Source organism: Maylandia zebra, linkage group LG22 (genome assembly GCF_041146795.1).
Source record: "Maylandia zebra isolate NMK-2024a linkage group LG22, Mzebra_GT3a, whole genome shotgun sequence".
Lineage (NCBI taxonomy): Eukaryota > Metazoa > Chordata > Actinopteri > Cichliformes > Cichlidae > Maylandia > Maylandia zebra.
In genome coordinates, this window is record NC_135187.1 from 11462321 (window position 1) to 11475549 (window position 13229).

The 13229-nt window shown below is 38.5% G+C and overlaps 1 protein-coding gene and 1 long non-coding RNA gene across 2 annotated transcripts; both read right to left on the reverse strand.

Annotated features, from left to right (window-relative positions):
- Positions 1–1900: 1900 nt before the first annotated feature.
- LOC143414800 (uncharacterized) lies at positions 1901–4931 on the reverse strand. Its single transcript, XM_076879696.1, has 3 exons — positions 4769–4931; positions 4027–4167; positions 1901–2533 (listed from the first exon to the last, which is right to left on the reverse strand). The coding sequence occupies exons 1-3, from the start codon at positions 4925–4927 to the stop codon at positions 2372–2374; spliced, it is 462 nt and encodes a 153-aa protein (XP_076735811.1). The 5' UTR covers positions 4928–4931; the 3' UTR covers positions 1901–2371.
- A 3593-nt stretch (positions 4932–8524) lies between these two features.
- Positions 8525–12103, reverse strand: LOC101485996 (uncharacterized). Its single transcript, XR_191121.5, has 2 exons — positions 11889–12103; positions 8525–10195 (listed from the first exon to the last, which is right to left on the reverse strand). It is a non-coding gene; the product is annotated as an uncharacterized LOC101485996 (long non-coding RNA).
- Between the last annotated feature and the right edge of the window lie 1126 nt (positions 12104–13229).

Genomic DNA, 13229 nt, shown 5'->3' on the forward strand with positions numbered 1-13229 from the left:
ATCACTCTGCAGGTGGGGGAGATATAGGGGAGGCGGAGAACTCAGCCTGGGTGTCTATTGTCTTGTGTAGTCTGGAAGATGAGTGGATGACGGGGTGGGTGCAGTTTTCTCTGTGGTGGGGTCGGGTGGGCTGTCCCGGGCTCTGTGGGGCCAGGCGGCACTACTGAACAGGCAAGGCCCTGGGGTGCAGGTGTGCCACCAGGGTTCAGGGGAGGCATCCCCCCCTTTGTCCCCTTCTGGCTGCCTGTGCCTCAATTTCATCCCACAATTTAGACATTCACATTACTCACACTCTCATAGCACATACATATAGGACCTTGGGGGTGGGCACGCTACACAGCATCCAGAAGACCATTAGAGTGTACAACCTCACCCCTGGCGCCGTTGCCCACCTCTCAATTTTAAATACACATATACATTGAGGGCTATCAGGAGGGGCGATGCACTTACCTGCTGCTCTCTGGCAGGTAGCTCCATGCTCTCCTGGGTTTTAAATGCACCTTAGAACACACATGCATCAACACTACATATGAGCAGGCGGAGGGAGGTTTGGAGTCTTCACACACCCCCGTTCTCTGTTGCCTGTTGGGGCGTGGGGGCTGGGAGGAGGAGTTGGCCGTCCGATTGGGGTCTGGAATGTGGGCCTCCCTGCTGCTGCGGAGTCGGGGCGGTCTTCTTCTCTCCACCCCAGGGAAGAGGGTAACACTATCTGGGTCTGGGTGCAGGTTCCCCCTCCAGGGGCAAGGGTACCTAGACCTAGAGTACGCTTGGGGAGTGTGATTGTGTGTACAGTGTCTATTTATGTCTGTCTCCACGTTGGGTGAGTGCTGAGAAATGTGCAGGGGTTAGGGTTAGGTAGCACAATAATATTCAATATTTAGTATTTACTGTTATATTCACATAGATCATCGCGATGATGTTGTTTATTATATTGCTCTGTTGTTGTTTTTTTGCTTGTTTTCTCTTTTTTCTTTCTCAACAGGTGATCCAGGTGATTTATATATGTATTTTTTGTCTGTTTGTTTTGTTTGTTTTTTGTTTTTTTTGTTTTTTTTCCCCTTTATCACCGTTCCTCTTCCCTGCTGTTTTTCTTTCCCTCTTTCTTTCTCCCTTTTCTTTCCCCCAGTCATGTCTGTCCCGTGTGTAGCAAGCAAAAATAAAATAAAATAAACAATGAAAGCAAAGATGAATCAAATAGACCAATACGGCAAGGCCGGGATGGTCCATTTGGTAAAGTAAATCCGTTGGGCATCTTTCTTTGCCTTTAGACAATAATTCTGATGGCAAAAGAACCAAACAGGACAGGCGAAGAAACAAAAAAAGAAAAAGATCAACCGTGCCAACAAAAACCTGATTCCAGTGAAGCATACTCAACAATCATAATAGATATCTGGACTGATTTTTTTTCTTTTTTTGCAGTGGTGATTAGCACTGTTGCCTCCTGAGTTTGACTTCACCTTGTGACCAGGGTCTTGTGTTGAGTTTGTATGATCTCCCCGTGTTTGTGTGGGTTGTCTCCACGTATTCTGGCTTCCTCCCACAGTCCAAAGACATGCTGTTAGTGGGGTTAGGTTAACTGATGATTATAAGTTGCATATAGCTGTGAATGGTTGTCTGTCTCTCTATATTAGCCCTGCGAAAAAGTGATGACCTATCCAAGGTGTACCCTGCTTCTAGCCTTATTGTAGCTGGGATTGGCTCCAGCCCCCCTGCAACTCTGAAAAGGATACGTGGAAGAGAACTGATGGATGGATGGTTTTAAAAATTTGCAGTATAAAAAAAGAGCAGAAATTAATTGAATTATTGTTATTAAAACACATAATCACGCATCCATTAAAACGATGCTCTGTTTTATTACCATTTATGTTAGATAGTGTTTTATGTTGAATCTATTTCACACATTAATGCATAAAGATCAAATAATTATTGTAAATTGTGCAAATAATTATACTAATACAGACGGAAATCTTCAACAGACATCACTATATTATAACATGTCTACAGGTAAAATTTGACTTAACTTATACATCAAGTATCACACAAGAAAATAAACAGGTAATGGGTATAATAGTGTAAAGATGTGTAAGGGCATGTCACCTTTGAAATAAAACAACTGAAATGTGCCAAAATATGCTTTGAGGTGCTTTTAAAAATACAGACAATTCTCCTTTACATATCATTAGGCATTGCACTCTTTCCACTGTGGAAAGTGCTCTATAAATCACCTTATGACTTACACACATATCTTTTGAGATGCTATAGGTTAGCTCTTTCACTACCATCATCTACAACTAAATACAATCAACTCAGATTTCCTGTTTTATAAATAGCATTGTAGTCTAGTTTTGGCTCTGAGGCTCCAGATTGCTCACTACACCATGGCTGGAAAAGCAAAAGATCCCAACAGCAGAACCACAAAGGTGACGATGTGGCTCTCTCCACTCTGGGTGCCGCTGCCAGAGCCGCTGTTGCTGGTCTGATTGCGAGTAGTTTTAGTACTCAGTCCTGTTGATGCAGTGGTTGTCCCCATGACCTAAAGAGCAAACCAACAGAATTTATGACACTGCATTGTGCTGTATGATATTGTATACTTTACATGTAATAACTTTATGTTCAGGCCGAGATTTTAAAGCAATGCATTAACACTGAAAAAATGTAAAAGCAGGATAGTTTTTCCATCAAAAATAATCTTGGTTCACTGGTAAGATTTCCTCACGTACTTTATACATTTATTTATTTTAGTGTATACGTTTTTCATTTTTCTTTGAATTCAAAGAAATATGAAAAAACAAAGATTTCCATTTTATTTATTCATTTATTCTGTACTTTTATCTTTTTTGATCATTTCTTACAGCTGGTAATGTATTTCATCTACAAGTAAATACAATAAACTCTGATTTGCTGTGTGATAAATAACATTGTAGTCTAATTCTGCCTCTGAGACTCCAGATTCCCCTCTGCACTGTGGCTTAAAAAGCAAAAGATCCAAACAGCAGAGCCACAGAGGTGGCAATGCGACTCTATCCTCTCTTTGCATTCAATTGACTATGTGCACGAGAAAATGCTAACTTCCTGGTTTGAGACCGGATGTGGGGTGGTACATTTCCGGTAGCTTTACTTTGCGGTCAATCGCTACTGCGAAGATATACTCCAAAATCAAGTCCAAAACTTGAAAACGGAAAGATCGCGTTAAGTTACAAAGAGCAGAAGGTGGGAACACTCACCACCTTTGTGTCATAAAAAAATCTAATGATCAATTTTGACGTTTAAAGAGTTTAGATCGATCAGTTGTTTATCACTCAACACAAGCAGAACTGCATTACTGCAGCAGAAGACACATCGTCCACATTCAGAAGCACATCTCTGTATAGTGACTGGTCTTGTGATTTAAACAGGCAAATGTTCAGCATTCAAACTACAGCTGAACTATAGTCAAACCAGATGTTTCCCCGTTATGTCGATATCAGCTAGTCAAGTACACACCTACACAGCATGTTAACAAACCGTGAAAAAAAACCCACACAAAAAAATGAATGATTGCTGGTAAGGGTTTCTATACATTAGTATTTACGAAGGGTATGTTGTGACTTACCTTCAAAATTACAGTGGTCCCTCACTATAACACGTTTCACATTTCACCTATCGCTGGTTATTTTTATAACATAAGACCCGCGATAAACGAGGGACAGCTGTTTACTAATACTGAGAAATATGACATTTGAATCCCTTTTCTCGTTTGCTCTGAGGCGCAGGGAAAAAATATCGACAAGTCGATGAACATCATTTACAGATATATTGGGTAAATGCCCAAGACATCTATAGAAACGTAAATCGCCGCTTCATTCATTCATTTGCTTAACTTGTTTTGGACCGTAAACAGGGCGTGAATAGGACACCGGAAACAAAGCTCCCCACAGGAGTTTCCGCACCGGAAGTAGCATATGCTAACGTGCACATAGTCAATTAGTTTTCATTTATACAGTGGCAAATCACAGCAACAGTTGCCTCCAGGTGCTTTGTAGTCACCTTGGTTGACGATACCCCTGTGGCTGTGGTCGTCATGCTGGTGGAAGCCTGGGTGCCGCTGCCAGAGCCACTGTTGCTGCTAGTCTTACTGTCAGTAGTGGTAGTACTCAGACCTGTTGATGCAGTGGTTGTCCTCATGTCCTAAAGAGCAAAGCAACAAAATTTATGACACTCTGTTGTGCTGGATTTTACAGAGTATGATATTGTATGCTTTACATGTAATAACTTTACGTTCAGGCCGAGATTTTAAAGCAATGCATTAACACTGAAAAATACAGAAGCAGGATAGATATTCCATCAAAAACAATCTTGGTTCACTGGTAAGATTTCCTCAAGTATTTTTTTTTATTAATTTAATAATTTATACATTTTTTTGTTTTATATTTATTGTAGTGTGTGTTTGATCACATTACTTTCAATTCAAAGAAATATGAAAAACAAAGATTTCCTTTTTTTTTTTTTACTTTTATCTTTTTTGATTATTTCTTGCAGCTGGTAATGTATTTCATCTACAAGTAAATACAATAAACTCTGATTTGCTGTGTGATAAATAACACTGTAGTCTAGTTCTGTCTCTGAGACTTCAGATTGCCCACTGCACTATGGTTTAAAAAGCAAAAGGTCCAAACAGCAGAGCCACAGAGGTGGCAATGCGACTCTATCCTCTCTTTGCATTCAATTAGTTTTCATTTATACAGTGGCAAATCACAGCAACAGTTGCCTCGAGGTGCTTTGTAGTCACCTTGGTTGACGATACCCCTGCGGCTGTGGTCGTCGTGCTGGTGGAAGCCTGGGTGCCGCTGCCAGAGCCACTGTTGCTGTTAGTCTCACTGTCAGTTGTGGTAGTATTAGTAGCTGGGGATAAATTGTAGGTAGGATCGGGTCCTTTTGCTGCAGACATTAGTGGCGCATGCTAAAGAGCAAACCAACAGAATTTATGACACTGAATAATAAATTAATAAAACTGACACTACAAATGATATTGTATACTTTATATGTAATAATTGCCCATTAAGGAAGTGATTTCAATGCAATGCATTAACAGTGAAAAATATGAATCAGAATAGTTTTTCCATCAAAAATCATCTTGGCTCACTGGTTAGAATTCCCTGAATATTAATTAATTTATTTATTTAAGTGTGTTTGATCAACAAAGATTGCTGTTTGTTTCTTGTTTATTTTTTGTTACATTCATTCTTTTTTACTTTTAATTTCAAGTCTTACCTTGGAAAAGGGAAATCCCAGCAGAGTCAGGAAAGGCAGCGCCAGGAAAAAGTACTTCATATTGCTTGAAATATAATTTCCTCTTGAAAGCTAACAGCTTAAAATATCTTGTTAAAATGTGATTTGTTTCCCGTACTCAAGTCTTTGTTTTGTACAATATGTGCTCTCTTCCAAAGCTGGCCTTTTTATATTGCATTCACCTTGTTCACCTGTCAGCCTCCACCCAAGTGATGGACCACAAATGCAAAACTTTACACTGTGCCAAATGAAACCTAACCTATGGATGTGATACCTTCTCTCTAATGTCTTTCTTGTGTCTCAGGCTGCTGACTCGATGCTATTTTTATTCTTTTGTAGAACTCCAACCCTAAACTTACTCAACAGTTTCAAATAACATGTTATTTTACCTCATTTTCTTTCATCTTGTTTAATTAGGCAGTGTTGTAAAGTACAATGTTTCACTGAAGTTTTTGTCTGATGTGATCCTTTTTAAAGTAGCAACAGTACATCAACAGCTCCACAACTACATTTACTTTAACCTTTCAAAGTTCAAACAGCACGCTGATTTGTCAGGCTTACAGTTAGGCCCATAAATATTTGGACAGAGACAACTTCTTTTTCTAATTTCGTTCTGTACATTACCACAATGCATTTTAAATGAAACGACTCAGATGGAGGTAAAGTGCAGACTTTCAGCTTCAATTCAGTGGGTTCAACAAAAAGACTGCATAAAAATGTGAAGAACTAAAACATCTTTAACACAATCCTTTCATTTCACTAAATATTCACATTTCAGGAAAATAAAATGTTCATTTCTAATACTTTGCTGCTAATAACCGGCTGAAGTCTTGAACTCATGGACTTCACCAGATGCTGGCTTTCCTCCTTTTTAGACCTTGACTGCAGGAGCTTTCAGTTGCTGTTTGTTTGTGGGCCTTTCAGTTCAAAGTTTAGTCTTCCACAAGTGGCATGCATGCTCAGTTGGGTTAAGATCACGTGACTGACTTGGTCATTCAGGAATATTCCAATTTTTTGCTTTAATAATCTCCTGGGCTGCTTTGGCTGTATGTTTTGGGTCATTGTCCATCTACCAAATCAATTTGACTGCATTCAGCTGGATTTGAGCATGTCTCTTTTTTTAAATCTAGCCTTTATCTTCTTGAGGCTTATGAGTAGCTTGCACCTTGCAGTGAACTCTCTTTGTTTATTTTCATGCAGTCTTCTCTTTATGGCAGACTTTGATATTGATACACCTACCTCCTGGAGAGTGTTGTTCACTTGGTTGGTAGTTGTGAAGGTGTCAGGATCCTGGGTCTCTTCACCCAGCTTTTTTAGTTCTTTGTGATTTTTGTATTTTGTCGAGTACTCATGTGATTTATTCTATGGTTTCTAGTTTTGATCCCTTGCCCCTCATGTTTCTCTGTGCCCCTCTTTTCTGTGTAAAGTCTGTGTTTCTTGGTCTGTGTCTTCGCATGTTTTGAGTTTCTTGTGTTTTCTGTCACTCTGTATTGTGAATTATGTTCTCATGGTTGGTCTTTTGTTACTCCCTCGAGTCTAGTTTCTTGTGTTCCAGGATTTCCCTCTGTGTATTATTTATCATCTCTAGTCTTTTGGTTCTTCGCCTTATGGTTATGTCTCTGTGTTTCTTAGTTGCTTTGTCTCTACTATGTCAAGTTCATGCCTCAATGTTATACTTCCTGTTTTACTTTGAAGGTCTGTGTCTGATGTGAGTGTATCCTACTTTGCTTCCTTGTCTCTTCAGTTCTGATTTCCCCCAGCTGTGCTCTCCTTCTGTGTCTCATTCCCTTGTTATTCCCCAGTGTATTTAAGCCCTGTGTTTCTCTGTGTCAGTGTTGCGTCGTCACTCTAGCTGTGTGTTTCCTCGTGTGCCTTGTAGTGTAGTTTATAGATTCCCCAGTGAGGTTTAGTTTTGTATGCTTTTCCCCTGCAAGCGAATAAAGCTGAGTGTTTTGAGTTCATCCCTCGAGTCTGAGTGCCTGCATTTTGGGTCCAACTCCTGGCTGCCACACAGCACTTCCTGACAGAAGGGATTTCTCATTACCACTGAAGTGATTCTGCGATTATCCACCCGTTTTTTTCCGTGGACGTTCGGGTCTTTAGACTTTGTCACTCCTAATATTCACCAGTGCTTTCGGTTCGGTACGCATATGTATCGAATAATACAAAATGTTTTATTTATTTTATCAACTTTTCTTCTGACGATGCTGTCTATGTTGAGCGCTCAGTGGATCTGCGTTCGACTACTCTGCCTAGGCTGCACTGTCGAGTGCAGATCCACTGAGTGCAGCGCAAGCTAGCAAGACAGAAGCTAAGCTCATTGCAACATGGCAACTGCCTCTACGCTACCCAAAATTGAACCGCGTTTGGAACTATCTTGGTTTTCATGTGAAGCATGACCCTGATGGTAAGCGCGCCATGGACAAAAGTAAAACAGTATGTCGGATGTGCCACGCAATGCTCAATTGGTGGGAACTAGTGTGTTAGCGCAGTTAGCTTGTTAAGGTGTTGACGCCGTCCAGCCCCACGCATGGGGCGATCCGTGGTAACTCATTAATGGAGATTTGCCGCGTTGTGGCGTTAATGTCATTTTAACGAGATTAACGCTGACAGCACTAGTGGGAACACAACGAAGATGACTGCACATTCACACTGACATCATCCTAGTGCAAAGACAAGTGGAAGCAGACAAAAACAACAAGCACGCATGCTACAAACTTTTAGACAGCCGTTAACACATGATTCTCCTTATGGGGACCTGGTATGTTTAATATGCTGCTGAGAATATAGCCCAGAAGAAGCGTATAGTATAGCTTTTATTTTGGAAAGAGCCATTTCTCTGTAATAAACTCTCTTTTCCAAAGTGATTTCTAAATCAGATTTATTTTTTTTTTTATTATTTTGTTGTTTCAGCAACATTAAATTTAAAAACTGTACTTTTGAGTTAAAATATATATTTATAATAATATAATATATAATGACAAATTAAAAAGGCATGAACATTTTTTTTTGTATCGAAAAAATATCGAACCGTGATATATATATATATATATATATAAAAACACCACCCAGCACGCCCCTGCGGGCGGTTTATCCTTCAAGCTCGGGTCCTCTACCAGGTACTACTATATATAGCTTTGGATACTAATAGACAAAGGTTGGAAGTGGTTACATTTACAGAAAACCCCCAAACATACTATGACACAGACGTCCCAGAGGAAAAGTCTTCCTTAGAAAATTAACTTTAAATACCATGTCAAACGCAGACTGGATTTATTCTTTATTCCAGATCAAAGAGGAATTGTCCAACGAGGCAACAGATGTCATTAACCAGTTATAAACCAAGATATTTGCTTATGTATTCTCATCTTTTAAGCTTGCAGTTATACAAACACTTCACAACTTTTTCATCAGCAGAGCAGTACAAGGCATGCATCCTGTGTTGTGAGAGACCTACTCCTAGCCAACAATCTGGGAAAGGTTATAGAAACATGGAATGCAATACAATGAAGGGTATATGGTGAAGGAGAGGTGAAGGGTGCAAGGAATGAGTCATGGAGATGGGGTTGATGAGGACAAGATGATGAAACATGACTTGAGGGGGGAGGGAGCAGGTCAGACCAAGAGGTAATAGCATGAAAACAGGAAAGGTGGATGAAAGGGTACGGGGTGAAGGACAGGTTGTTTTAAGACATAAAGAAAATGGATCTTTATTGTTAAAATGGATAAATGGCAATTGCAGATATATCAAAAGCTGAATGGGAGGTTGAGATATTGATTGGCTTACAGACATAAAAATCTATACTTTATGCAAAATTTCAATATCATATCTTATATGAGTTATATGGTGCGACTAGAACTAGTATTAGCATAATTATATATACATATATATAAAACTGTAAATGGTATTATTATTTTTAATTTGCAAATACTCCACCAGAACATTTTGTGACTTGGTCTTGTTAGATTTTGGTTTGTTTTTGCTAGATGTTGATCTGTATAGTTTCTAGTTGAAGTAGTTAAATTTTTCCCCAAATAATATAATAATATACATGCATAAATACATGTTGGCATGAGAGAAACAAAGATGCTACTGTACAAACAGCATGAATTCAAATGTGATGTTGCCTAGCTTTTTTAGTGTTAAGCCAACATGCAAATGGAGCTGTGGGTGCACCACTGCCGTTTCCTTCAGCTAAAACAAACCCGAGGTTGGCTGAAGTGTTCAGTACAATTAACTCTTCAGCCTCCGCAAAAGATCACCATTTTACTTTATTTGCCAAAACACATTGGTTTCCTTTATTCCCTTTTAGTATTTATGAATGAAACATAGCATTAACATTTGAAGCACAGTGTCATACATAACTTATGGATATTTGTGTAAAAGCAGAGAAAGACTCAGTGCAAACAGAGCACATCACAGCCTTAAAGAAGCAGCCATTTAATACGAGGCTGTAATAATAATGTAATATGTTTCCACAGCATTTAAGGATTTAAATGCAGATTCTATACTTTCATACATTCATTCCAAAGCACAGCAGATCAGAATAGTGACAGCAAACACCAGCAGCTGACTGCAGAACCCAAACAAAGGAGCAGATCCTCCTTTTGTCGTTGTAGATGAGATTGTGGTAAAATTTTTGCTGGTAGTCCCTGTGGATTTCTGTGTGGTGGATGCTGGGGTTCCAGGGTTTTGAGTAGCCCCAGGGGACACGGAGGACCCCTGTGATGAAGTGACATTATCTGTAGAGTGGGAGGTGGTGTCAGATGGTATTCTTGTGGTTTTAGGAGTTTGGGCATGGGTGGTGTTTGTCGTGTAAGAAACAGTGGCGTTCCATTGAGGTGTGGTCGCTGCAGGCTGAGTGCTATTACTCGTAGTGCTGTTATTGGTCACTGCTGGAGTTGTGACATCTGTGGTGCCTTGGCCCTGTAAGAGAAAATAAAAGTTCACGGTGTAAAAGATATATCTAAATATTCATGTAGACTGTTGCAGAGCCATATGCTCATATCTATCCAGCAACAGTGTTTTAGCTATTTTAAATAAATTACAGACGTCAATGTCAGCAATTCATGTGGAACAAATTGCTACTGTAAAGCAGATCTAATTAAAAAATGACAAAGGAGATAACATGAGGCATTCTAATTTATATCATATATGTTGATAAACTGATTTGATATTGATATCATGTACTTATTCGCCTCTGTCAGTGCGTCCCAGGGTGGCTGTGGCTACAATGTAGCTTGCCATCACCAGTGTGTGAATGTGTGTGAATGGGTGGATGACTGGATGTGTAAAGCGCTTTGGGGTCCTTAGGGATTAGTAAAGCGCTATATAAATACAGGCCATTTACCATTTATTTGTAATACTTATCACTACTCTAAATTCAATTTCCATGTTCTTCTGTCTGCATTTCCACTCTGTGTCAAACTTCGTGGAATAAATAAAGCTTACAGATGTGTCTCTGTTTCAGTGGAAAATCCTCTGTACGCACAAGCATGCAAAAGTTCGGTACACATTGCTTCAACAGTACGCGAAGCATGAAAGCATTAACTGCACTTTGCATACCGCTGTGATAGGCAGGGCTGCAGGGCCTGATTGTCATGTACTCTGATGGCCTAAACCTGAGTCCTGCTTCTTTGTTCTGTCCACTTGTAGTTCAGACCTATGCTTTATGTAACATCTGATAAGTCATACTTAGTTTACTTAAATTTGAATGCTGACACAGAAGAAGAACGTATTATTGAGAACAAAAACAGGAGGACAAAGGAGGGGGGAACAACTAAGCTGTAGTGCCTCTTCACTTCACTGTGCAATACCTTTTGTGCAATATTTTTGTTAATAGTCAATGGTGCAATAGACCGCAATACTTGAAATGTGCAAGTATTCCTTGTATTTTTATTTTTATTCCTATTTATTCTATTTATCCCCTTCGTATATTTTATTTATATATGTCTCTGTATTTATATATGTGTGTGTATATGTATATATATATATATATATATATATATATATATATATATATATATATATATATATATATATACATATATATGTATATATAAAATATTCTGTAACTCTGTAACTTCTGTCGGTGCTGTGCTTTTGGAAACCGAATTTACCAGAGGAACCCACCTGAGGGATTAATAAAGTTTTATCTTATCTTATCTTAAAATTAAGTAAGTAAAGTATGGATATATTCAGTTTCACAGAATCCTAGAAATGAAGGAGCTGTTAATACAGTTCTTGTTCACTGATGCACTGATTCACACTAATTTCAATAATAATTTTAAATCACAATCTAAGAAAATGTCACTGTTTACACTTACAGTGCCTATGTGCTGAGAATGATGAGGTGATTCAATTCTACATCCTCAAACATGTACAAAACGAAATACAGTCAAAAGGTTTTGGTTTTATATCCTTTTGTTTTCTTCTCTTTCCCTGCATTTGCATTGACTTTTGATTTAATTTACCTCTGATTTGAATCCAACTACACTTAAGCTAGAAAAACAAATGATTGTGTTGCTTGCCATTAGTAAAAGCATGGTGACCTGAACTGGCTTCTTTTTCTTTTTTAAATAAATGCAACTTTGGTAAATTAAGTGAAAATGCCTCTTACCTCTATGCCCAAAAACATAAAGGTCAAACAGACACATAGGAGAACTGTCCCGGTTATCTTCATCTTGGTCGTCTTGGTAAATTCTCTTTGTACTTTATGGCTGGCTCACCTTTTATACCTGACAACTCCCAGTAGTACTGATGCTGATAACAGAGAAAAAAAAACCATGCCCTGTTATATACTCTGGTGCACTTTCATAATGCCCTATATGACAGGAAACTAAATGTGTTTCGTGTGTAAAAAAGAGTAACAATGTGAGGGAAAACTGCTTCCACTGCACTTTGTTAAAAGTAGAATCATATGCTTCTCCTAAAGCTAAGGTTAATATTTGTTTTTGGGTTTTTTTTATAACACGGTGACTGCTTCCTGATACAACTCTGAACCTGCTGAAATTATGCTGAAGGATGCGGAAACACATTGTTCTGACCCCCACTTTCTCAGTAGTGTCATATTACAGGAGATATTATGCTACCATGTGTCCATGTATTTTGTGAAAAGTTATGCTAATAGGTTGGGTGTTTTGGGTACAGTTTTGGCTATACTCACTGTGTAAAAAAAAAATTTTCATAAAAGAATAAACCTGTATCACAAAATTTGCAGGGCTTAGTTATGGTACAAAAAAGTTTGTTTTTTTTGTAGCAGTTGTATTTGTTTTATATTACTAAGGATGGATCACATGAGGACTTGTGTGAAGTTAGAAGGAAAAGGGCATCTTGAGACTTGCTAGAGACTGCTATTTGCCACTTCTTAAAATAACAGCTGGTTTTGTTGAATTTGACCTTGCATGTTCGGAAGTATTCTAACTAACAACACAGTTCTCGGTTCTCATCTCTTTTTATTCATATTACATTTCTAGATTTACAACCTTGGTCTTACATTTTTATGAAATCTGTCTCCTCTTTATATTTAACTTTCAGGCAAGGTCAGATAAGGCAGGAATAAACCCGAGGGTAAGTCAACAGAGAAAAACTGTGAAGCAACAAGGTCATTCAAGGGAAAATGAAAGTGGAAAGCTAACCAGCCCTCTGTAGTTATTTTGATAACACAAGAATTCTACTTTACAAACCTTCACATTTTGTATTGATTTTTTTAAAATGGTAAATTACTCACATTCGATTTCACCTTGTCTTGTTGAACTCTTGGAATAACTGATGCAAACAGAAAGGAATGTGAACCTGTGATATTTAATTTCTGATATAAGGTTTTACAAATATTTGAGGAACCCTATCAACTTCCAAAAAAAATCGAATGTGACCAAACCATTGTGAAAAAAAGAGAAGTACTGTTACTTTTCTGTTGTACTTGTTTTTGTACCCGTTTTCCATTGCAAAAACAACGTTC